This window comes from Mesoplodon densirostris, chromosome 11, assembly GCF_025265405.1.
Source record: "Mesoplodon densirostris isolate mMesDen1 chromosome 11, mMesDen1 primary haplotype, whole genome shotgun sequence".
NCBI lineage: Eukaryota > Metazoa > Chordata > Mammalia > Artiodactyla > Ziphiidae > Mesoplodon > Mesoplodon densirostris.
Window position 1 is genome coordinate 7343604 of NC_082671.1, and position 27284 is coordinate 7370887.

The window sequence follows — 27284 nt, forward strand, 5'->3', positions numbered from 1 at the left end:
GGGCGGGGTGCTGAGAGCACCCCAGCCAAGGAAGCAGGGACCCAGGGCAGAGTAAGCCTGCAGGCCAACTAGTGCCCTCCAAGGGGTCTCAAGCCTGCTCCCGGCTCCAGGAAGGAAGTCGGCCTTGGGACAGACAGCTGCGCTGCCCAGATGCCCACGGGGAAGGGGGCACAGGGAGATGCAGGCAAAGTCCTCAGACCAAAGCCCAGGGCAGAGCAGACCCCAAGACAGAACCCAAGGCCCTTTGCTCCCCCCGTCACAATGTGCGATGGACTGGGAAAAGGGCAGGAGGGGAAGGAAGAAGCTTCCAGAATGAGAAAAGATGTGTTACTCCATCATCATTCACACTCCCACGTTCCAGCCACAGACCTAGAGGGAGTGGTAAATAACTAACGTCCAGCAGAATGGGGCCCAAGAATGTTTAGTTCACTTCTAATACGATGCAGTATCCAACTGCAATAATAATTAGGAACAGCATTTATATGGCAGCCTATTATTTTACAAGCACTTTGCAATTATCGGGTAATTTCCACAATGCCCTATAACGTCCCCCCCAGTCGTGGGATCCAAGCTGTGGGGAGAGTTACAGCTTGTAACAGCATCAACTAAAACAATGGGAAGTTTATGCTTTTTACTGTAGGAAGATAAAAGAGATAAAAGAAATCATATGCCCGTGTTAAATCTTCCTAGAACACTAGGCCAAGGGACCTGAGGTGTTTTCTTGCCCATCCTACAAGCAGAGTCAGGGCCGTGTTTTCAGCGTGACTTGGAAACGTTCTGTATCTTCCTCCAATCATCTGCCCCTCCTTACCCTTCTCATCACCCTGCTGACTTGGAAGTCCTCTAGGTATCTAACACTTATTCCTCCTCCTGTTGAAACTTAAGTTCTTTCCTAGGGATCAATGGAAACACACTGCCATGTTTCCACTGTGGCCTAAGTGACCAGCGTTCCTTGGACCCCTTTTTCTCTCTCCTCTTCTGTCCATAGGCTAGATGCTCTTCAGGGGGGGAGGGGATAAATGGATCAGTGAACAGAGGTGCCCTACAGCTCAGAACTGGGGCCGCAAGGCCCAGGCCCTATGTAGATTTTCATTGGAATCAACCATCCTGCAAAATCCAAAACCTTGACTGCAAAAGGCAAAAAGACAGTAGAAGAATGGCTACAGTCACAAATGTTGGCTTCCTATTGAACGGGCTGGTAATTTTGTCCTTGGACAAACTGCCCAGCTTTAGCATTCCCTGTGACCGCAATGCACAGGACTTCTTTGGGAATGAAAGAAAGAAACTCAGCAGCCCAGCAATGAGCCCTCATTTGGACACAAACGATCTGCCTGAATTTTTTTTCAATTCATTGCATCTCAGAGCCTCAGTTTCCTGAACTGTCAAGCAAGGGGGTCATCTGACTAGCTGAAAGTCTCCCCCAGCTCTGACATCCCCTGCTTTTGTGATTCCAAGAAGGGCCTGGGTGGAGAACCATAAAGAGGAGATCCCCCTGCCCCTCAAGCCAAGAGTGAGAAGAGTTGTTGGCTATTTCGATACTGGGATTGGGAAGCTCCTGGACGCTCCTTCCAGTTGCTAGGCAACTCCAAGCAAAGGATGATGGGAGGCAGCAAGGAAGGCGAGAGATGCCCTGCCAAAGGGGGTTCAGGCTTCCTCTCCCCCTCCCGAGCCCACCACACCTGGTGAAGCACCTGGTTAACCGGTTTACTTACAATGCGGCTACGGGTAGCATTATCAAAGAAGGTGTCCTTGTCCTGGATGTTGTACCTGGCGATACCAAGAAAGCAGGTCAATTCATTTCATTATCCTTGTCCGGGGACTACCGTCACCCCAGGCCTCTAGAAAGCAACATAGCAAGATGTGTAAGACACACACACACTCACAACATTTACACTCTTTCTGACCCAGTAATTCTGAAAACTTATCATAGAAATGTATCACTGGGAACATGAATTCAGCAGGAAAAAAAGGTCCATAAATTAAAATGTTCATTACAAATTACTTATAACAAAGATTACGGAGCTAAGACGCAATTCCAAAACCTAAAGGATAGATGATCATACAGCCATTGAAAATTATAATTATGAAAACTTCCGAAATACTGTAGAAAAAGTTAGACTATCATAGAAAAACATTACCCTGTGATACGTTTTAACAGTGAAAGTATATCAAAAAGGATGCCTGTGTGTGGACAAAGACAGTAAAAACACAACAACAGGGAACTCCCTGGCGGTCCTGTGGTTAGGACTCAGCAGTGCCACTGCCGAGAGCCCAGGTTCCATCCCTGGTCAGGGAACTAAGATCCTGCAAGCCGCATTGTGTGGCTGGGAAAAAACAAAACCCACAGCAACAGAAAAGAGTGCAGTTTCAGGAAGTTGGGTTGTAACTATTTTTCAAAATTTCATTTAATGTGATCACTGCTGTCACAGCAATTAGATACCAAACTGCCAATTATGCAAGACCTGTGTCTGTTGTAAACTTCAAATGTTGACCTTTTACTCAAAACGACACCTGTGTGGCATAAAGACGCAGACGCAGAGAATGGACCTGAGGACACGGGGACGGGGAAGGGGAAGCTGGGACGAAGTGAGAGAGCGGCAGGGACCCATACACACGACCAAACGTAAAATAGATAGCGAGTGGGAAGCAGCCGCATAGCACAGGGAGATCAGCTCGGTGCTTTGTGACCACCTAGAGGGGTGGGATAGGGAGGGTGGGAGGGAGGCTCAAGAGAGAGGAGATACGGGGATATATGTACATATAGAGCTGATTCACTTTGTTACACAGCAGAAACTAACACACCATTGTAAAGCAATGATTCTCCAATAAAGATGTTAAAAAAAAAACAAACACCTGTGTGACTGTCCTTAGGGCACTGTGCTGGAGGGCACACAGACACCCGAACCATGCCCCCGGCCCCCTGGGAGCCCAGCCACTGGGGATGGGTTGGTGGGGGGGGGGGTGTTTCCAAGCAATTGATGCAGAGGAGAATGTGACCACATGCAGACCATTGCTATGAAAACTCAGAGGATGGAGAGCACATTCTGGCTGGGGCTGAAGAACTGGCCTGGAAGGATCACAGACGCTGAGTGACTGGAGCCGTGTGGGAGGTGGCAGGTCAGGTGCCAGCGCCCGTGTGGAGAAAGGGCCCAGGGAAGGGCAGATGTGGAGGATGCACAGGGCGCAAAAACAGCCGCCGGCCAGGAGGTCCACGTGCCGATCCCAGCCCAGCCACTTAAGCTTTCATGACCTTGGACGGATCCTGGGCCTTGGTTTCCTCTCCATAATAGAAGGATAGTTGTATCTGGACGGCCGCTTCACAATGGGAGTGTGACACTGTGATTTATAAAAAATATATATTTTGGTCTTCATCCACTGCGCTCACAGCTTCCCAAGCCCTAGGAATTTTCTGAGCCATCAGAGCCATTGAGCGTTTTCTGAGCCATAAGAGCATCTTTTGGTATAGTATTTGGTCTCCTGTCCTCAATTCCTGAAATTGCTTCAGAGACATAAAGGTGACAGGAGTGTTGCGTTATTCATGACAAGCCCCTTTCAACCACCAGTGAGTTTATGTTAATGAGGTGACTTTTGGAAAGCCGCTAAAGATAGGGCTGGTTGCCAGGGAAACCACCAGGAGTTAGGGTTGGAACTTTCAGTCCTACCCACTGATTTCCAGGGAGCAGAGTGGGACTGGAGGTTGGATCAATCACCCATGGCCAGTGATTTGATTCAATCACGCCTATGGAATGAAACCTCCATAAACATCCAAAAAGATGCGGTTTGAAGAGCTTCTGGGTTGGTGAATCAAAACGCTTTCACGCTGAGCCCAAAACTCACGGGGACAGAAGCTCCTTTGTTTGGGACCTCGCCTCATGTATCTCTTCACCTGGCTGTTGATTTGTATCCTTCAACATCCTTTATAATCAACTGGTAATCCAGCGAGTAAACTGGCTTCCTGAGTTCTGTGAGCCACTCTAGCAAATTAGTCGAACGCAAGGAGGGGGTCGTGAGAACCTCTAACTTGTAGCCGGTCGGTCAGAAGCACAGGTCACAACCTGGACTTGCTGAGGCATCTGAAGTGCGGGGCAGTCTTGTGACACTGAGCCCTCAGCCTGAGCAATCTGATGGTATTTCCAGGTAAACCGTGTCAGAATTGAGTTGAATTGTAGGGCACCCAGCTGGTGTCGGAGAATTTCCTGGTGGTGCGGGAAAACCCACACACACATTGGAACTGGTGACCAGAATTGGTACCAGAATCATTAAGGGGTAAAAATTCAATGAGGGAGCATATGCATGTGTACAGAATTGTTATCTAACATGGCAAAGATGGGCAGAGATGGTACCCAATGAATGGCAGAAACACAGCCCATCAATGCCATCTCCTCCAAAAGCACAGATCCTGTATCTTTTCTTCCTTTCCAAGCCCATTCCTTTCCCTCTCTCACTCGATTCTCTGATCACTCTTGATAGCTTCTTATTTTATCATTAGCTCCTAAAACAGAATTAGTGCTTGGCTTCTGCATCTCCCACTTCCCAACCACGACTCCCCCTTCCAAAGGCTTCCCAAAAGGCCATCCCTGAGAAGGAAACTTATTCCCTCCCCTCCTCTGGGTCAGTGAGGGCACGAGCTGGCAGGTGAGAAGACAGACGTCCAGAAGCTTCACCCACCGTCTCTCTGGATTATCACAGAATCTTGAAACCCTATTAGGCTGGGAACAGAGCAGAAGGTAAACAGGTGTCGGACCACTCTGCTCACAGAGTCCCGAAGTTTCTGGCTGTCTGCTCCCTGATTCTCCGTCCATCACGCAAAGGGACTGAAATGGCAGGTTTTCCCAGAAGCCACGGGATGAACATTCAGGAGCCATCTGCAATCATCTCGCTCAGGGACAGGGACTGGGAAGGCAGACACAGGGAGTACTCCACCCTGAGAGTAGGCTTCCTCCCCCATCTCCCAGGCACCCGGGCCCCCAGCTCATGAGCTGAGGCCCCAAGGGGTGCTTGATGTCCCTTCCCATCCCCCACGCAGCCCCACCCCCAGAGTTCCAATACTCACAGGTACATTTTCTCCCTGGAGAACGGGTAGGAGAGGTTTTTCATCCTGTTGCTACGGTGCTCGGGCACTCGGGGCTTCAGGGGCGTGCTCAGCTTCTGCAGGAGCTCGTTGAATGCCTTCGCGATGCTGCCTTCTGACTTGATCACGCACGTCTACGGAGGCAAAGCCACGGGTGTGAGAAGGAGGCCGCGTCTGATACTCAGAGGAGAAGGACTCACAGCCAGAGCTGCTGGGGGCTCAGACTCCCCCCGCAGGGGACACTCTGGGGAGAGGACAAGACTGGGGAAGCCAGCAGGAGGGTCCTGCGCTTCCTCCCCTGTTTTCACAAGGCGGTGAACCCCCTCAACTGTTTGTGCGAATGGAGGTGACCAGTGCAGGGAAGGAGGAGTGCGGTGACGAGTCCAGACTTTCTATACATCTTTGTTATATCATCACAGAAAACCTACTGTGTGACAGTCACCATGCTAAGGGCTTTACTCAAATGAGCTCCAACACACACTGCACCCAGCCAGCTAGATAATATTTACTCTCCTGTTATGATGAGGAAATTAAGGCTCAAAAAAGCGAGATGAGTCAACAAAGGTCACACAGATAGCAACTGGGCGACTGCTTGGATCTAACTCGTGTCAACCCAATCCCAAGTCTGTACTCTACAACCAGACCACGCCCCTACGTGATGACCCAGCATCACTTCTCTCGTGCTCTTCTTAGGAGGCATCTGATAAATGAGTCTGCTTTCAAAGTACTAAGCACCTAGTGAGTACCTGCCTTGAATAAAGCACTGCGTCAGTACCAAGATAATCACTGGTATTTATAGTACCTATGGTTTATCATAACGTACAGAGTGCGTCTGCATACACTATAGCTTCTGGTCTTTCTAACTGACGGATGTTGTCATTGAGACACAGAGGTTGTACTTGTCATAGCAAAGCTCTGGTGGCTTAACAATGGCCACAGATGTTTTTTCTCCATACAACTTCTCCGTTCAAGAGGTGGCATCTCTGTTTCCTCCCCCTTAAGTCTGGATGGGCTCTGGGGCTGCCTGACCAGTGCAGCAGAAGGGACACTACGCCAGTTCCACCCTTTAAGAAGATGGGCGGCTCCTGCCTTGGTCTTCCTTGGTCTCTGGAAGCTCTGAGCCGCCTGCAGGAAGTCTGAGGAGACACGTGGAGAGGGCTCAGACAGGGAAAGGACGAGGTTGAGCCCAACCTTCCGCCTGCCCTGCCCAGCATCAGGCGTGTGAGGGAGGCTTTCTTGGACATTCCTGTCCAGCTCAACCCCAAGCCAGATACCACCAAATGACCCCAGTCAACACCACGTGGAGAAGAATCACCCCGTCTAGCTCTGCTCAAGATACTGAGCAAAAATTCGTAAGACAGAATAAAATGGCTGTGTCTTACTGACTAAGCTGGGGCTAATTTGTCCTGCTGCAGTAGATGACCAGAATAAGAGCCACATCCAGATCCTCCGATTTGAAAGCCGGCTGTGTTCTCTATCAAGATATCCTTAAGATGCTTAAATCTAGAGAGGCTGTAAAACATGTACAAAACACTTGTAATATCGATGGAGATAAATGCCACAAAAGACACTCAAAATGCTTTGAGGGCTCAAAGAAAGGAGATAGCACATCCAGCTGAAGAATCAGCAAAGCGCTTACTAAGGAGAGCAGCATTTCTGTTGGGACCTGAACAGAAAGGTAACCTTCTTTTGTTTTTCTGTTCTTTAATAAAATCACGATCATCAGTGGGAAGGGGGAGAACCTCCCCAATCTAACAACCGAAACACAAGCCCGGTTTATTTATTTCTTCTGACACACTTTTCTATGCATTTTGACTTAATTTCAATCACAAAATTAACACAGTTCTAGTAAACAAAGAAACCAAAACCAGGGACTTCCCTGGCGGTCCAGTGGTTAAGTCTCCACACTTCCACTGCAGGGGGCATGGGTTCAATCCCTGGCCAGGGAACTAATATCCCACATGCCATGTGGTGTGGCCAAAAAAAAAAAAAAAAGGGACCAAAACCAAAAAGTATATTAACTAACGTTAACAGCTTCCTTTCACTTCCAATCCCATCCCATCCTCCACTCCAGAGGAAATCTCCATTCACAATTTGGAGTATGTTTTATACTGACTCTCTCCATACATATTATATGGAACTGAATCCCTTTCCAAACACACCTGTGATCATACTTCACAGGTACGATGGTATAATTCTACAATTTGCTTTTCTCGTTTAGCAATATATCCCGAGTACATGTCTTTCCAAGTCAGTCCACGTAGAACTACCTTCATGAAGGCACCATATGACACAGTGGGTACGAGTTCTCATTTGTTTAGTCACTTCCCTAGTGATGGGCATTTATTTTAGTCTCTACACGTGTTTTATCTTCTTTGATCATACTTCTATTAACCTCACCTTATACATACTTTTAATGAATAAGGCTCTAACAGATATCAGCAAAGACATTCCAAGCCAACCAAAAAAGTAAAAAAGCTCAAGCTGGATTTAAGAAGGGTTTACAGCCTGGTTCTTTGGTGCTCGGGTTCTGATGGGGGAATCGTGACGGTTCACGGCAGAAAGGCACATGGAGACCAGTGCATGGAGATCCCGCTGCACGAGGCAACGGGAAGTCACTGAAGGGTGCGAACAAGGAAAACATCAGAGCTGTGGATCAAGAAATTCATCAGGCGGGGTTCTGCACAGAGAAGGAGCCAGCCTTCTGAAACGAGGGGACCGTTTACTTCTGGGAGCACAGACCATTTCTAAGCATCTCCTATGCACCTGGCTTGATGTACATCAGCACTGATCTTAAAGACGTGCCTCTAAAAACCGAGAGGGATTAAGAACCTCAGTCAAGATCACACAGAGAGTGTCATCCAGATAGTAAGTGCTGGAGCCTCGGAACCTCGTGGCAGAGCCTGCGACCTTGGCTGCTTCACTCTACTCTTCCTCTGCCACGACGTGAGTCATCGTCAGGGGAAAAACAGTGCAACTTACGCTACGGCCCCTACTGTCATACAGCTCTTGACCCTCCTGCCATCGGTCACTTAGATGCAAAGAGCTCACCTCTGGGGCATCCTTGGGCCTGGAGGGATAGGGGCAGAAAGATGACCCCTTCACCGTGCCCCAACACATCTCATGGGTCATTCAGGGCAGGTTCCAAGCGGCCACGTGTCCTGCGGCGTGTTCACCACACCCGTAACCATGCGTCTGTAAAGGGCGTGTGCGTGGCAATTCAAGTTTCAGAGCAGGAGGGAAGGTGGCTGGCTCTGCATCCTAGATGCCTCGGAACGACAGACTTGGACCGACCGAGGGTATTTCTCCTTTGTCCACTTCTCCTCATGTCCACCTCTGGTTTCCTAGTCTAAGGAGGCTTCAACTACAGCAATAACGGGCTTGCCACCTCTCTTGCTTAGGGCTGCCAGATTTAACAAATCAAAATGCAAGAAGTCCCGTTAAATGTGAATTTGAGGTAAACAATAAATTTTAACTTTTAAGGAAACAATATTTTCATTAAAAAAGACAACTGGAGGGCATACTCACAGAAAAAAATTATACTAGAGCCACAATAATTTTTTTGTATAAGTATGTCCGCTGCAGTATTTAGGACATACTTATGTGGATACTAAAGAAAGTATTCATTGTTTATTTGAACTCTGGATTTAACTAGGCAATGCTGTATTTTATCTGGCAACCCAATTTTTGTCCACCTCTAATTCCGTCTCCACGTTGGAGCCAGAGTGACGTTTCTGAAGCAATAATCTGATGTCACCTCCCTGCGGAAAAGTCTACAACCATTACCCACTGCTCTTATGATAAAAACCAAAATTCTCCACACAGCCTGGGGGGTCCTGTAGAAGTCTCCACCTTTTCCTTGCCCCACAGTCCCCTGCTCACTGCACCCAGCCACCAGCCTCGGGCAGTATTTTTAGTACTCTATACCCTTCGCCTTCTCCCTCCCCCTCACCAACCTCTGTTCACACTTGAGTTCTCACTCCATTGTCACTTCCTGGGGGAAGTCTCTCCTGGCTTCCAGACAAGGTCAAGTCCCACCTTCACAGCATTTCGAGGGCCCAAATGCCTCTCCTTCACAGCACTTATGGTAGTTGTGATTTTACATTTATTTGAATGATTATTTGATTCATGTCCAGCCTCCCCACCAAACAATCTCCACGAAGGCAGGACACTGTCCAAACCATCCCCTGTGGTTAAACGAACGAACGAATGATAAATCTCTGGGGACCCAGCACTGAGGACAGCAGTTGCTGCCACTGCAGGAGCCCAGGCCAGGGACAGAACAGTCGTCGGGTAACAGGCCCTGGTAGAAGGGAACCAGGATGGGGAATAAAGCCACAGCCCAAAGCCACTGGCCGGCTGAGAGGTCTCCCGGCCTGTCGGCACCAGCTGCAAGGGCGCGCGGGGTCGCCCGGGCCCGGCAGAGGCCAGGAGGGCCTGTATTCGGTCCATGCGGATTAACAACCAGCACCTGCCCCAGGGCCTTGTCCTGGAAGACAGTTAGCTGAGCACCTCCAAGATGGTCTTGAACCTTCTCTTAGCAGTGGGTCTGGCAGAGCTCCCTAGAGAATCGGGCCAAGGGGAACGGGGTCTGTGGCATGTTTTTGGAGGGACCAGGAATGGGACCAGGATAAATTCTGACTGTTCCTTGATGGGGGGAGGGGTGCTCCTAAGTCCTACAAATAGCATCATTTACCTCCAGGAAAAATATAAACGGTGCAAAAGTCCCAGAGTCCCACCAGAACCGTCAAGGTGACCTCCACCCCACAGCCCTGATGGAGGCCCTACACACACACCCGGGCTGACACACGGCCCATGCCCACAGTCAAACATGGCCGGTGGCCCCATGCACGTTACCATGGATGCTAAGCTTGGAGGACAAAGGACCTGCTTCCTGCCTCTGTGCCTCTGCACGTGTCGTACCTATTCCTAGAACTTCTCCCCTCCCTCTCCACCTGAATTACCCTCCTTCTCCTCCACTGGGCTCAAGTACCAGCTTTCCCAGGAAGCCCTCTTTAGCCACTCGCCTGCTGTCACGCTTCCCTAGCACTCTGTGAACGAATACCTGTGTCATAACGTTTGCCACACTCATCTCTAACTCGTGGTTCACGCGTCTGTCTCCCCAGCAGACTGTGGGCATCTGGGGAGCAGGGAGCATGCCCTGTGCACACAGGAGGAGCACACTAATGTCTACGGAGTGAATGACCTGGGCCCTGGTCCTTGCTGATGCTAACGAGCTGTGTGACTCTGGGCAAGTGGCTCTCCCTCTCAGATTCTTCATCTCTAAAGAGAGAATTGGGGAACTTCCACTTCCCACTAGGATGGAGTAACAGGGACCAGATTTACCCTACCTGAACCAACCAAAACACCCAGAGGAAAAAAAAAACATGAAATAATGGTTGCTCTGGTCAGAATGTTTGTGTTCCTGCAAAATTCATATCCTGAATCCTGATGCCCAGCGTGATGGCTATTGGACAGTGGGGCCTTTGGGAGGTGATTAGGTCATGAGGGTGGGGCCCTTGTGAATGCGATTGGTGCCCCCCCCTTATAAAAGAGACTCCAGAGAGCTCCCAGCCCCTTCCGCCATGTGAGGACACAGCAAGAAAGTGCCAGCTATGAACCAGGAAGGGGGCTCTCACCCAACCAGACTGTTACCCTGGTCTCAGACTTCCAGCCTCCAGAAGAACTGTGAGTTCTGTTGTGTCCAAGCCTCCCTAGTCTGTGGTATTTTGTTAGAGCAGCCCAAATAGACTAAGAAAGCAGTTTTCAAGATACTGGACATTGAGCAGTAACAAGTTCCTGAGAGACAGGAAATGAAAATGGTGACTCCTGGGATCGCTCTAGCTCACTGCCTAGAGAGAGGTCCAGGGCAGGAAGGGGAAAACGGGTGGAGGCCCACACACTCCCTGGTCTGAGGAGCCTTGGCTGTAGGTCTGGGGAGACCAGGGCAACCAGAGCTCCCAGGACAGCGCAGCCAAGGGGACAGAGCTTCATGAAGAATCCTACAGACAGTCCTCCTGGAGCCCTGGGCAGCGGGGTGTGAGGAAGCTACAGGGCGCTGGAGAAAACCCATCTGCAAGGGTTGGGAACAGCCCCTCTCCCCACCAGCCAGGATGGAAAGCTCACCATTCGAGGGGCGCTGGGTAGAGTCCTGGGGTCCACTCACCAGTGGGGATAATTAGCCCGAGGCTGAGCCCCACTCCAGACCCACTTCTCAAATCATAAAAGACAGAACTTGACTAAATGGCTTTGAAAGCACCATCCAAGTGTAACCTTCTTTGGTTTTAGACATTTAACGAAAAAGACACATTCATTCTCAGCACAGACACGTCTGGGCACCTCCTGGGTGCCAGGCGCTGAGCCTGGGGGTGGACTGGTTGCTTGTGCCAGAAGCTGAAGAAGCATGGCGATGAGGATGACCCCTCCACAAGCAGGATGCTCACCCTGGAATCCCACAGGCTCCATGTCACCAGGGTCCAGAAGACTCGGCAAGCCAGGCCCACCCAGCAGTGTTAGCCTTGCTATGTGACAGACAGGGAAACTGAGACTCAGAGGGACAGGGAATTGCCAGCGTCAGGGGTGAAACCAGGCCTTGGAACCCAGGCTTCCTGACTCCCCTATCCAGGCTCTCTTCTCAAATCTCGGATCCTTGGAAGGGCTGCGTGGTCCCCAAAGAAGGCAGAAGGCTCCCTCTCGGCCTGCACCAAGCTCGGCGGCCTGGCTCTTCCCCCGCGTTCCACAGGGTCCACGAAAGGCGCCCCCATCCTCTTTGGTATTGTTAATACAACCAGCAGAAGCATCGTTATTACTGTTGTTCTTGGACAGTGGAGAATGAGGAACATCCTCAGAAATGGCAAGACACATGTTCACCAGCTGTTCCCCATTACACCCTCCCCGGGTACACGATACGCCTTTCATGTGCTTAAAATCATAAATAATTTTTAAAGAATGTTGCTCTTATTTTTTATTCCAGGTCTCAAATGTGGTTCTCATAAAAGCCCGCTTTGGCCTCATTGTCACAAGCTAAGAGGTTTACTGAAAGGCCTTCTTTTCTTCTTTCTTCCCCCGTCTCCCTCAGCCTCTCCCCTCCAGAGGGGCACGGCAGTGTGGTCTCAGGGCTAATTTGTTTCCTTCCTGCATTGGAATCACGTTCCTTCCCAGGATGCAAGGAACTGAGGCTGTAGTGATTGTCTATCATGGACAGGTATGGGCTGCTGTCCCCATTTTACAGGTAAAGAAACAGGCACGGAAAGTTTTACTAGCGTACCCAATGTCATGCAAACACTAGGAGATTCAATGACCACCCCCCAAAGACCAAGGGGAGGGAATAACCATATGAGATCTAAATAAAATAATCTTGATTATCCATGAGTCCCTCATCTGCAGTGATCTAAGAGGGCCTCTTTCTGCAACTCGTAGGAAAAGTCAGCAGGAAAAGCAGCAACCAGGCGTAAAGGTGGAGAGCAAGCCCAGCTGTGAGCACGTGTGTCTGCTTACACCCCACGGCCCAACAGACACTAACCCAGACTGTCTTCCCCTTTCAACGTTTCTGTGCTTTCCTCTGCACCTCTGGTCACTGGGTAACAGAGGGTTGACCGAGCGGAAGATGATCACCTGCTCACCTTTCATTTCAAAAGGCTCAGATACACAGGGAAGCCAAACAGTGTGGAAGGTGCCTCTGCAAGCTGGACCGGGGTGGACGCCTCCGGACTAAAGAAGTTATGAGGAAGAGAAGCTAATGATGCAGCAGAAGAGGTCCGCTGTTCTCACGCCCCGTTGGCGCCTGAGGGGACAGGCAGAGGGAGGGAGGCACGCAGACGTGCATGCACCGAACCCGGATCGGAGGAGCTCCGTGCACAAGCCCAGTTACCCACGCGAGCGAGTGTTAAACCACCCACCCATCCAAATGCAAGCAGCACCAGGAGCCACGAAGCTCAGCTGCAAACTGGAGCCCAAAGGAGCCTCTGTGGGCGCACCAAGAACAGGAGCTCATCAGCCCCTCCATCCCCACCAGTGCCTACGGGTCAATTTCCCATCCATGGCCTCACCGAATGCAGCCAGTGACATAGTCACAAGATACACATTCTCCGAGGTCTGACTCTGGATTCACTTATGGCTTTTAATTCTGTTTCAATATGTCCTCTACACATGAATGAATGTTTGCTGACTTTTAAAATGTGGGAGAACTCCCAGCTACTTACAGGGCTGACAAACAAGCCCCCTTCTGAGCCATGCCTCCTGCCTCCTTCCAGAAGCTCAGCCGTCACCCCGCCCTACCCACCGCCCGCAGTCTCCACGCCGCACGCACTGGCCTCGCCTCCTCCCGGTTCCCCGCACGGGCTGGGGTTTTCTTACCTTGGGGCTGGAGGACATGCCCTTCCCTAGCCCAGGAAGGTTCTCACCTGCCCCCCAACCTGGTAAACTCCTACCCAGACCTCTGGTCTCAGTTCAGATGGCCCCTTCTTGCACCCTGGCCCCCATCAAAATTGGTCTCCTCTGGTTGGCTCTTTGTCTTTCCTGCTCTTTTTCTTCTGTTGGTGCCTCCAAGCTCATCAACAGCTACCTGACTTCTGAATCCTCCCCACACTGAAGCCACATGGGGCCAGGACCAGTTGCAGTCACCACTACATCACCTGCCATCAGCAGAGTATCTCAGACATAGTGATACTCAATAACTATTCACTGTGTGGATGGATGGATAGATGGATGGATGGATGGATGGATGGATGGATGGATGGATGAAAAATGTGACCTTTCAAAGGGCTAGGACCCCTTATACACAGCCATTCCGGGTACAATTACACTCTTCCTAAATGCTTTTGGTAACTGAAGGGGCTACTGAGGACCCAGATCAGGGACGGCCGCTATGGTACACGTACCATGGTGCTATCTCCCCTGACCTTACAGACAGCCCTGAGGGATCACGGCACTCCTTCCAATGCCCTTGGATGGAGCTTCAGAACCCATCTCGGCATCACTCTCCAGTAAGCCACCACCGATGAATCAGGCCTGGTACATGTGATCCATTTGTTCATTCATTAACAAATACTGATTTAGTGCTTGCTCTGTACCAGGCCCTGTTCTAGGTGCTGCCGACAGGGCGAAACCCCCCTGCCCTCCTGGAGCTTCCAGTGTAGTGCCGATGGGGACAATAAAACAAAGATACAAATATGCTACTCAGTACCCAGCAGCGCTGAGTGTTAGAAAGAAAACAAGAGGAGGAGGATGGAGAGAGACAGGGTCCACTTCACACAGGGCGGTCAGGGATGTCTGTCTGGGCAGAGACCCTGCTGTGGTGGGACAAGGCGTCCTGCACTACCTGGAGGTCCCCAGGCAGAGGGAAGGGCAAGCAAAAGGCCCTGAGAGGGAAACAGGCTTGGTATTTTTGGAGGATCGGTGTGCCTGGGGCGGAGTGCCGAAGTGGGCAGTGGTGGGAAGTTCCTTTCTGTGTCAGAGGTGACAGACACCTCATCCATTTAGAGGCCCTGCGGAGACAGCGTCATTCCCGGCCCCTCTCCGACCAGTAGCCCTTTAATATCCATGGCAGGGATCACACGACACCCTCGGGTTCCGGCCTGTCCCCACACAGGACAGCTCTAGTCCATGATGGCACTCTTTGACTGTGCACCCTGTCCCCATTCTTGGGGCTCTGATCACTGTAAGCGGGTGAACGCTTACCAACCACCTGGGTGTGGAGGGTCGAGTGGCTGATTTGCAACCTTCACTGGTTTGCGTGGTGTAAATACGCCCACCGTGGCCAATTTCAATCAACAATGGTGCAAAGACCAGCTTGCAAAGTTTCTGAAAATGTACCAGATCTCAAGAGCCGTTACGCACCAGCACATCACTGAGGCCAGTTCTTCCTGGCTAAGAAGAATTCTGCTGTGAGCTCCAGGTACCAGAAGCTGACTGCCTCCTCCTCCTGTCTCCCTCTCTCCTCCCGCAGGCCCCTCCCATCCACCCCCAGAGGCAGTCACGGCCAAGCCAGGCCGCCCACTCCCACAACTCCTACTGAAGAGCCCAGTTACTCAGCACAGTGCTGGCTTACCACCGTTGTCCTGGCAGGATTATGAGTAGCTCTCTCACCCTCAGAAGGGCCCAACATTGGATGACAAATTCTATCCACTGCCCTCTGCTCTCAGCGCCACCCGCACAGGGTCCAGGTCCCAGGGTCCCAGCCAGCCCATCTGGCAGGAGCTGCCCCAGTTCAGCTGGACATGACTGGAGGCTTTCAAAGAGAAAAGCACCACTTCTCTTTCCATTTTTTTCAATCATGAGCCTAAAAACAAGTTAATTTTTTAAAAATTCAAGTTCATTTCCCATTACACGTTTTCCTATTTTGGGCATCACTGTCTGTGAGCCCTGAGTCGGGCCTGTCTGCTAACAGCCCGTGGCCTGCGGTCTTGCCAGGCCTGAGTGCATGCCCGCAAGTTGGCCAGAAGCCATCTCAGGTTCCGCAGGGAAACAAGGGCATGGAGGTGGCACTGATTCATTTTTTTCTGAATTTTGAAGATGAGAAGCATTACAGAAAACAAAAAAGTGTAAGTCAGAGTGTTCTGTGCTCTTTCCAGCCTATCTAAACGGCAATCAAAGAGCAGGCGCCAAAAAGCCCATGAAGATATCAAATATAAACCCGACCCTCTCGGCTCCACTGCTATTAAAAACAAATGCTTGGGGACAGGCAGTGACAGCAAGGGGAAGTCCCACCCACAACTGACCAGTGTGAACAGCTACAGCTCTGGTTCATGCCAGCCTAGGATTACTGCACAGTACATTCTACAGACCACTGGTTCCCTAAGATATTAACAGGCATTCAGCAGGAAAAGGGCTGAACAAAGTTGAACCATTTCCTTTACTGCAGGGTTTTTAGAACCCTAATTGGTCAAATAAATTTTAATATTTAGTGTTTCTACAGTTTGTTAGACCATGGAAAATTTTTTAAACAAAAGGCTATCATTCTACAGTAATACACTTTGAGACCATGCCACCTCCAGCCCAGGTATAGCTTCTTCACTAAAGTGAGAGGGTAGGAGCATGGCTTTGGAGTCAGACAAAATGAGTTTGAGTCCTCGATCTACGTCCTTGAAGCTGTATGACCTCAGATAAGTTTATTAAACTCTCTGAGCCTCAGTTTCCTCATCTATAAAATGGGGCTAAAGCTAGTACTGCTGTGAGGATAAAAACAAATAATGCACATAAGGTTCTTAGCAAAGCACACAGCACATAGGAAGCATTAGCTATATTTAATTCATTTCATTTAATTATCTATTTACTCAATTCATTTAATTATCTATTTATCAACTTGTATCTATGGTTACAAGATTTTTCATTTTCAGATATTTTGTTCTGACTGATCACAGACTGATCATCGAGCATGGCTTTATGAACCTTTCTCCTCAGAGTCAAAGGTAAGAATTATGAAATGTTTCAAGCTTTAAACATGCTAACACCCTTATTTACAGATACCTCTTACCAAGGCAGAAGTTTTCACTTAAACCAACAATCATCCTTAGAAACAGAACTATAAATGGAAAAACAGTTGTGCACTGAATAAGCAGCTCTTCTTAGCCACAGTGAGTGTCCTTCCACAATCCGTGCTAAATTGAGCCTCGCCTAGACTCTCCAATCTCATCAAAGCAGGACGGAATGTGAGACATCCAAGGAGATGCAGAAGGACGCTTGTACAAAGACTCCTCTCAACACCCTCAAAACCCAGCATCAAGAAGTGAGCAAGCCTGGGCTTCCCAGGTGGCGCAGTGGTTGAGAATCCGCCTGCCGATGCAGGGGACACGGGTTCGTGCCCCAGTCCGGGAAGATCCCACATGCCGCGGAGCGGCTGGGCCCGTGAGCCATGGCCGCTGAGCCTGCGCATCCGGAGCCTGTGCTCCGCAACGGGAGAGGCCACAGCAGTGGAGAGGCCCGTGTACCGCAAAAAAAAAAAAAAAAAATTAGAAGATGCAAAGTGGATTCTTGGGATGCAGAGCAAGCCAACAAGCCTATCAGAGAACCAGGTCTAGGACTGTCTACTTATTGTTCTCCTGCCCAGGGGAACGCTGTAATAGTTTCCTACGGCTGCCATAACAAAATGTCACAAACTGGGTGGCTTCAAACAACAGAAGTTTACTTTCTCACAGTCCTGAAAGCCACAAGTCTGAAATCAAGATCTCGGCAGGGCTACGTTCCCTCCAAAGGCTCTAAGGGAGAACGCCTCCTTGCCTCTTCCCGCCTCTGATGGCCACAGGCACTCCTCGGCTCAAGGCCACATCTCTCCAGTCTCTGCCTCTGTCTTCACATGGCCTTCTCCCCTGTGTCTGTGTGTCTCAAATCTCTTTCTCTTATTACAACACCTGTCACTGGAATCGAGTCCCCCCACTAAGTCCAGGATGATCTCTTCTCGGGATCCTTAACTAATTGTATCTGCGAAGGCCCTTTTTCCAAATAAGATCAAATTCACAAATTCCAGGCTTAGGACTGTGACATGTCTTTTCTGGACACCACTACTCAACCCACTGCAAAGAGGATTACAGACCTTAAAAGTACAAGCCTTGGGCTTCCCTGGTGGCACAGTGGTTAAGAATCTGCCTGCCAATGCAGGGGACACAGGTTCAAGCCCTGGTCCAGGAAGATCCCATATGCTGCAGAGCAACTAAGCCCGTGTGCCACAACGACTGAGCCTGTGCTCTAGAGCCTGCGAGCCACAACTACTGAGCCTACGTGCCACAACTACTGAAGCCCGTGCGCCTAGAGCCCGTGCTCCGCAACAAGAGAAGCCACTGCAATGAGAAGCCCGTGCAACGGAAAGAAGAGTATCCCCCGCTCACTGCAGTTAGAGAAAGCCCACACGCAGCAACAAAGACCCAAAACAGCCAAAAAAAATTTAATTTAATTTAAAAAAGTACAAGCCTTGCAATGGCTAATTTCATGTGTCAGCTTGACTGGGCCACAGGGATGCCTAGACATTGGGTTGAACGTTCTTTTGGGTGTGTCTTTGAGGGTGTTTTCCGATGAGATTACCATCTGAGTGTGTAGACTGAATGAAAAAGACAGCCCTCTGCAATGTGGGTGGGCCTCATCCAACGGGTTGAAGACATGAACACAATAAAAAGCCTCACCTTCCTCCAAGAGGGGACTCCTTCTGCCTGCTGACCTGGACATCAGCCTTTCCCTGCCTTCAGATCCAAACTGAAACACTGGCTCTTCTTGGGCTCGAGCCTACTGGCATTTGGACTGGAACTTACACCATCGGCTCTCCTGGGGCTCCACCTTTGCCAGCAGCAGACCATGGGACCTCCCAGCCTGCATACTCTCCTGGGCCAATTCCTCATAATAAATATATATATATATATATATCTAAAATATATGTACATACACATATCCTGTTAGTTCTGTTTCTCTAGAGAAACCTTACTAATCCAAGCCTCACATCTGGATAACTGAGAAGGCAGAGGTGCTCGGGTCCTGGCTGGCTGAGCGGCCCCTGAAGCTGGGTGGACACCAGAATCTGGGGGAGGGTCTTCCCGTGCAACTTTTGCAAAAGTCATGGTTACCAGATCAGAATGTCTAGAAAGCCAGTAATAGGTTACTGAGAACAACTTCCAATAATTTACAAAGCTTAATGGAATTAATGTTTTCGTCCTAAGGGGCCACTCGAGCTAACTAAAATGTCACGTTTCTCTGCTTTTTAACTGGAATTATATTAGTCCAACGTGGTAATACTGATTTTCTCACACTCATCAGAAAATGCTTAACGGCAGTTCTATATGTTTTCAGTTCATGGAAATGAGAAGATGAATTATTCCTTAATAAATGCAGTTTAGTAGATTAAAAAAAAGATTTCAAAACATGGATTCCACAGAGAGAATTAAAGCCTGAATGGCATTTCTGCTCTAAGCTTTATCCCTGAATTGAGTTAGCGCAGCAGAAATCTACCTACATAACTTGGTAGTACAACCTTTCCTGAACTACAGTTAAACATGACATCCTCAGTTTCTACCCAGAATCAATTTAAGAAATGGCCATAGGAAGAACATTCCAGCACCTTATAAAAAACTCACATTTACTGAAAATATGTCCCTTATATTGTTCATGTCCTTTACATAAAATTATGCTTTAGCAACAGGAAAAAGTTCGCCTCCTTTCACCAAACAGATGCTTATTTCTGCAGATTATGTAAATCCTAGTCCTTTCTGCCTTGGCTACCAGGAAGCTCAGAATGTATTTGTCTCACTTGCATCCATCACCCTTATTTTCTTATTTCTACAATCATTATTTCCCCTGCACTTCCCACGTCCCCCCAAATTAATTATTCTTTTTTATCTGTCCCCTTTCAAAATGATCCATTTGTATTTATGCTTTTGGTCGTAATCCATCTCAAGTCCTGTTTGGGGAAATAGGCTGAGATGTGAATCACATAACCCAGATTCGTGGAGGGAGAGCAAGGGGCGGAGCTCAAGGTCTCCACTTGTCCCACCGGCTGCCTGTCCTTTGAAACGGGCGCCTTCGAGCTCTCGCCTCTGTGCCATGGGGCCTGAGCAATCTTCCTGTTGGCTTTCCCCATGACCGCACTGCAGACCTCGCACATGGAGCCATTATGTTTACCGATGCCCCAAGGACCCACGCTCTAAGAAACGGGAGTCCTCCAGCACGCAGTCCAGAGGCCACCTATTCCTGCCTCTACAGCGAGTCCCCATCTGGGCCGCTGGCTGCCTGGGCAGATTTCAGGAACTGGACCCAACACTGCAAATGCTGCTGGGGAGAGAACTAGCAGGGAGAAGCAGTGTCGATCCGGTGCCAGCTGTGCGCCCTACACACGTCACACGCGAATGACGATACCGAAAACAGCAGTAAGACAGGTTACGCCTCTGTGATAGGCCTCCGAATACATGGTCCCTTCTCCTTACGGCAGCCCTCCACGGCTCTCATTAGTCCTGTCTGGGAGATGAGGGGAGCTCTGAGCCTGCGTTCCTATAAAGGTACCACCGGCTGGAGGTGAACAGCATCTACACGCATGCGAAGAACTCGTAAGCTAAAGTCCTTACAGGCTCCTGGGGACAGCAAACGTGACCCCTGTAATATCAATCATTCTATCAACAAAGCGACGAAAACTTTGACAGACTGGACGAAAGTGATTTGCACCCATCCCAGGCATGTCCCTTCCTCCGAAATTAGTGGCCTCTGGCTGGCTGAACACGCTTTCGTTAATGTGACCAGAATGGACTCTGTTACCTCGTCCTCATCAGTTCTCCCGGAGGCGGGGTGCTCATTCATATATATAAAAAAGTCAGTGATAAATCAACATAGATATTGACCACCTTGGTAAAGAACAGAGGTGAGAAAGCATCCATTTCAAACCGTCCCAGGTTGCTCAGGCCAGGCCTTCCTGCCCCCTTCCTGTGCAAGGATGCCGAGTGTCCCTCACAAAATACTGGCTCTTCTGTTGTTGTTTTTGGAAAACAAAGCCTTCCTTCCCAGACTCCCCCCACCCACCCACCCCATGGTTAATATCTGTGCTCAGGACTCCGTGTCCCTGGACGCATTACTAAGGATTCGTCCGGGTTGGAGATCTTGATGTTGTGATTTCCTCCCCATCTTCCCGGTCTCTCGGGACCCTGCTGAGTTATGATCCAAACCTCCATCGGCCTCCATCAGCCCGGAGGATGCTGACTGACGCCACCCCATGCCTCAGTCTTGCTCCCCGCCCGCCCCTGACGCCAGGACCTGGCTGTCTGCAAATGTGGTTTACTCTCATCGTAGTCACTTCCCAAGCCCATTAAAAACAGGGGAAAACGCCACTGGACTCAGCGCTAGCCCTGCAGACGGCCCCATCTCGTCCTCACCACCATGCTCCTTTCTCACCCCAGGAACTGGGTCTCACTCACCCCTGGAATTGGCATCCCACTCACCCGGCATACCCAGTTATATCCCCCTCTCATGGTTACGACACCCCCTGGGAGGTCAATTACAAGCCGCTGCATTCTGTGACTACAAAGGAGATCTGGGGCCCTGCGGCTGAGCCCGCAGAGGATGCCAGAATGGTCCACCTGTGTGGAGTCCGGGGCCTAGACACTACGGTGAAAAGTTCCTTCTGATACATCTGATGCTCATCAGGGCCACCACCTGGCTTTGCTCCCTGGACCGGCATCCTCCCAGACAGAATCTGTGCTGTGCTAATGGGCTGCTACTTGACACAGTATTTAATCTGTGGTGGGATGTCTGGGTGTGTGCCTTCTTCCTGTTGTGCCCTTGGCTGGAGACTCTGAGGGCTCTGATGGTTTCTGAGCCCTTCAGGGTCTCTCCACGGACTCCCTTCCTCTGGGAGCTCCATCAGTGTTGGCTGCCTATTCCGTCAGGAGGGAAGGTGACTGGGGAACTAGGAATTGAGAATACGCATATAAATGTCTGAGAACACAGACACGGTAGTAAACTCCTGTGTTTCCATAGCACTAGTCAAGAACTGGATTCTTACAACAACCTTCTAAGAAAAACAGGGGAGGTGTTACTATGCCCACATCACAGATGAGGAAACTGAGGCTCTGGAAGATGAGGTGACATCCCAAATCACACAGCAAGTGAGTGCAGAACCAAGGCTAGAAGCCCAGTCTTCCGAGGACTCAACTGATGCAGTGTCTACCACCCTATGCCTCCAAAATAAAAAGGAAGGAGGGGAAGAAACAACCTAAGGGTCCATCAACAGGTGAATGCATAAAGAAGATCATATTATATATATAAGTACACACACACACATACATATAATGGAATATCATTCAGCCATGAGAAAGAAGGAAACCCTGACATTTGCAGCACCATGGCTGGACCTGGAGCACATTATGCCAGGTGAGTAAGTCAAGGAAAGAAAAGTACTGTATGATGTCACTTATACGTGGAATCTAAAAAGCCAAACTTGTTAAAACAAGGAGAAAATGGTGGTTACCAGGGAATGGGGGTGGAGGGATAGGACAGATGCTATTTAAGGGTACAAACTTGCAACAGGTAGTAAATGAGCCCTAGAGATCTAATGCACAGCAGAGTGAATATACACAGCAATAGTGTATCATAACCATCAAACTTGCTAAGAGTCCGGAATTTAGTGATTCCAGCCACTAAAAAGAAAGGATAATTATGTAACATGACAGAGAGGCTAGTTATCACTACAGTGGCAATCATATTACAGTCTATGAGTGTATCAAATTAACATGTTGTACACCTAAAATTTACACAAGGTTATACGTCAAATATATTTAAATTATAAAAAAAGGAATGAAAAAAAGAAAAAGAAGGAAGGCAATTCAGAGATGGCTGCGTCATAATATGTCCTTGTTCTAATCATCTCAACTGCAAATTCAAGTGCAGGTACTTCCTAAACGATGGATGGTAAGTTCCAATAGGCTTAGTGTATGGGGGCACATAAGCTCTGAGGGCAGATGTGTCACATAAGGAAAACTATGCGCCCACAGGCACGAGCTTGTGGAAGGACAAGCAGAGACCAGAGGGACCAGCACTACTTGGGGGCTGAGACTGTGAACAAGGTGAAGGAGGAGGTGACAGAGAGAGAGGTGCGGTCAGATGTTCCAAGAACAGAGAGGGGGCTTCCCTGGTGGTGCAGTGGTTGAGAGTCCGCCTGCCGATGCAGGGGACACGGGTTCGTGCCCCGGTCCGGGAGGATCCCACATGCCACAGAGCGGCTGGGCCCGTGAGCCATGGCTGCTGAGCCTGTGCGTCCGGAGCCTGTGCTCTGCAACAGGAGAGGCCACGACGGTGAGAGGCCCGCATACCGCAAACAAAAAATAATTAAAAAAAAAAAAAAAAAAAAGAACAGAGAAGGAGGCTAGGAGATAGCACCAGGGCATCAGGAGAGAGATGGAAGGGAGAGGGAAGAAGGGATGGAAGAGCACGAGGGCAAGGGAAGGATGGAAGCCCAGCGAAGGAGAAGGGACAAAGCGGGGAGAGAAGGACGCTCACTTCTTCTAAGTCTCTATATTTCCCGCAGAAAGGATTGTCCTGGGGAGAGAAGCAATAGCAGAGGCATTAAAGTTTGCTCACCTTCTTTCCAAGGATCAGCCAGCACAGATAAAAACACAGGAAGCAAGTTACAAACCGAAGAGATTAAGAGAACGTTAGATATTCAGATAAGCCAGAGAAAGGAGAAGAAATATAGAGATATATATATATATTGAAGGCAGAAGGAAGACAGGAGAAAGAAAAGGGGAAGGCTGGTTAAGTGAGGACACCCCCAGAGGGAAGCAGACGCCTCCACCACAGTTGACTTGGGTCACGTGGCCATCAAATGGGGAGACCATCAGCAGAGGAGGGGTGGAGGTCCAAAGCCAAGATGGTGCCTGCACCAGAGGACAGTGACAGCGGTGTGGGGAGTGAGGGGTCAAAAACCAGGAGACAGAGAACTGAGCGGTGCAGCTGAAGGGGAGAAGGTCACAGCGTGGTCCTCGTGAAACCAAGACTCTCAGGCGTGTGGCCCCAAAACATGTACCTTTTACTGGCAAGATGTTTGTAGCTAATATTCATGCTCAGGCTTGTTCATTGTTCAATACTCATTTGTCCTCCTGCCGTGGATGTGTTATCCACCTTAACAGATCTATAAGGACAGAACCCACAGACTTCATCCGTTTTGAATAAGGGGTGCATGATACAGCATCTCACATGACGATATCTGATGAGTGATTTTTGATGGGAACAGCAGATCTGCTGCAGCAAAGATGGTGTACACATAGCCAATGATGCTAATCCAAATGTTTTGCTGTCTCTAACCATGCTACTGATAGTGGAGATGGTGATGAGAGAAGGCGGGTGGTAATAGCAGTTGTGTAGAAAGCAGCAAATATGTAGTTCAGTTAATGACGGGGACAGTGAACATGTATGGTAACGGCAGTGAGAATGCCAGAGTCGTGATCTCTGCAAAGCTGGGTCACCACCTGGGAAGTAAAACTATTGATGTGTGTGTGTGTGTGTGTGTGTGTGTGTGTGTGTGTGTGTGTGTGTGTGTGTGTGTGTGTGTGTGTGTGTGTGTGTGTGTGTGTGTGTGTGTGTCAGAGACAGAGACAGATCAACTATAGATCATTTATGGTTAAACTAGAGTATCACCTGTTCCAGGGCCCTTTCTAGAGACGCCTCAAATAGCCAAAGTCAATAACCACCCCTTTCTCCTAAAATACCTAGTAAAAAAAAAGAAGAGTGAATCTGTGGACACATTTCTTTTATCTTTGGAGGTATTTGCTGGATTTTCTTATGCAAGGGAACTGTCACCCAGGAATTCCTTGGGGAATTTTTAAGTTATACATAGACTACAATGGCTGAAAAGGACCTCAAAAATCATCTGAACTGTGTGGCTCTCAATCCAGATGTGCATCAAAACCTCCTGGGGATTTTTTTTCCCACAATACTGATGCCAAAGCCTCATTCCATACCAGCCAACTAAATCAAAGTCCCAGGCGGGGTCCAGGCATAAGCACTGTGAACACTTTCCCCAGGTGACTTTGATCAACCCGAGTGAGAAATAACCTTCCATTTTACAGAAACCCACCATCACACCATACTTAGTGACAGAGTCACAACCAGAAGAGATGTCTTCATGGCAAGCCTAGTGCTATTCTCCCCGCAGGCTGCCTGCCCAGTCGGCAAGGCTTGCTGGTCTGCTCTCATGGCTATGGTCGCTCTAAAGAAGTGCCTGGCCATGCTGGGAGGGAGGGAGAAGGGGGCTGTAACAGAGAAATCAAGAAGCTGGGCAACGTGAGCTTCTCATGGAGCACGTCCTGGCGGTGCTCTGAGGTGACACGACCTCCCAAGCCCGGCCCCTCCCCCCATCTCTTCCTCGTCTCCTCCATTGTCCCAAACTTAGCATCCCCAGGGAGACAAGTGTGATTCCAACTCCGCAGAACCCAGGTCCCAGCTGGCCCTGTTCCCGACGCTATTCACACATCCAGCCAGCCCTCGGGAGGCCCCAAACCCAGAAGAAACATGCTCATACTTTCTTGGTGGGAACTTTGATCTTCAAGAATTCCGCCTCTCGGGCCAGCACTTGCCATGGGGCATGGATCCGGACAAAGACGGAGCCCTGGCTTTTACTCTGTAAGGGACGAGGAAGGAGAAAGAGAAACACTTAGGAGACATAGCTTCAATTCCTGATTCCCCAACTCTCCCAAACAAGAAGCCCAGACCTGTTATTTCTTCAGTTTCTGGGTTTTGTTCTCTTTATACGTCACCCAGGGCCAGCCCCCTCCCACCCGTACCCCATTCACCACTTCTGGTCTAGAAATGCTTTCATCCAGAGTAGGGAAAGGCTCCCAAAGTGTGCTCCCTGGAGGTTTGGTGACTTCAGAGGAAAAGGGGAGTTAAAACAATTGTGTTCAGAGATTTGCAATGCAAGCAATTATAATTTTCACAGAAATCCCATTAACGCTTCTTTTTTATTGAAGTATAGCTGATTTATAATATTGTGTTAGCTTCAGGTATACAGCATAGTGATTCGGTACTTACGAAGATTATATTCCATTATCTGTTATTACAAGATAATGGGTATAATTCCCTGTGCTGTACAGTATATTCTCATCACCTATTTTATATTTAGTAGTTACGGCAGTTAGTCGGTTTACCTCTGCTGGATTCAGTGAACAGTCTGGAACCTGTCTCCATACAGATATTTTCACTGTTAAGTTTGTATTTTTGTTCTACCATTTCGCTGTGTCATAGCCCAAATCACAAAAGTGGATCATCTAAGCCTAAAAGTAATGACATAACTAATCATGTAAATGGCACAACTCAGTATAATATCATAAACATAAATCTTGGGCAGGGCTCTGTGTGAATACAGCTATGAATCTAGGTCCCAGGACAAGTCATTCTGTGAGTGCACTGATTTCACCCAAAAATCGAAAGTAAGGAAAGGAAACACACCGATGAATATCTGAAAATTAGGTTTTATTGACTCAGCAACTCATTTGGCCCGGGGCACAGCGTATGCTATAAAAACGGGTCAGAGGACAACATGAAGCCATCAGTTTCTTCTCACGTTCAAAGAAAACCTCAATTTTTTTTCAGAACAGGCACACAAAGGAAAACCAAAAAAAAACACTTTAATTCATTTTGTCACTAAATGAAAAAAGACCAAAACAAGCAGGAAAAATGGGCAAAAGCCCCATTACTGGCGTGAAGCTTCTAAAACTACCTGCAAAATGAATTACAAACACTGTGTTCACAAAGGAAGCAGAACAAGCCAATAGCAAAATTCCTCATCCGATGAATGCTGGGAGTCACAGAAACCCATGTGATGCAGGCCCGAGTGCCACTGACAATTAGGATAAAGCTGCTGAGGGCGGAGTGGGAACCAGGTCCTAGTGAGTGTGCCCTTCAGAGAGATGTGCTCTCAGTTTCTTGTTGCATTCGCCCCCCACAGACCACGCTACGGGGAAAGGCAGGTTTGCTGGCTTCCCGTGCATCTCGTGAAACAGGCTGTATGGAGGCCAGGACTGAGAAGGCCCCAACCCTGCATGCAGCAAAAGTGATGCTGCTCACAGAAAAGCAGTGACAATCCTCTGCAAAGTCATCTGCAAAGACAAGCTGGTGTTCGTCAATACGCCCTCGGTCTCAGTTTAGCATTGATGATGCCAGTGGAGGCATCTGAGCACATCCCCCCGTGTGCCAGGCAGAGAACTAGGCAGCAGGGAGAAGACTGCCTTCCCCACCAAAGGGCACTGTCTACAATGGGGCTCACGCGGGTTTCTGAGATGATGAATAAGATTAAAAGACATTTTATGATGCTTGTAATGCAAGTGAAGACTGTCTCTCTGATTCTGAAAGCACTCTACCATCTCTTCAATAATTCAGACGTCCAGAAGCTACCCCCACTTTGGGGATGAAAGTTCCTGACTTTTGGGGAGAAGAATGAAGAAGAAACCAGGATTTCGCAGGAAGACTGAACTGTGGTCTGAAAGTCTTGAATGGTCTAGAGTTGACAAATACCTGAAAATAATACCCATCACTGTGACGCATCTGCACTGAGTGTGAATCGTATGCCCGGACAGAGCAGGGAGGTTGTTTGTGTTTTGACTCGTACTAGAGTCACGGGTACTATCACTCTCCACTTTATTGTTTAGGGAATCGAGGCAGGGAAAATTCAAATAATTTGTCCAAAGTTACACAGGTAGTATGATTTTGAAAAGCATTCGAATCCAGGCAGTCTATGCTCTACCTGGTGGTTTTCTCC

General features: G+C 49.0%; 1 protein-coding gene across 1 annotated transcript in view; it reads right to left on the minus strand.

Moving 5' to 3' along the window:
• ANO2 (anoctamin 2) overlaps nucleotides 1-27284 on the minus strand; it is a 321064-nt gene that overhangs the window by 238118 nt on the left and 55662 nt on the right. Inside the window, exons 3-5 of the mRNA XM_060112253.1 lie at nucleotides 25050-25148; nucleotides 5054-5205; nucleotides 1713-1767 (exon numbers count right to left, since the gene is read on the minus strand). Coding sequence (XP_059968236.1) covers nucleotides 1713-1767; nucleotides 5054-5205; nucleotides 25050-25148 — 306 coding nt within the window. The remainder of the gene's footprint in view (nucleotides 1-1712; nucleotides 1768-5053; nucleotides 5206-25049; nucleotides 25149-27284) is intronic.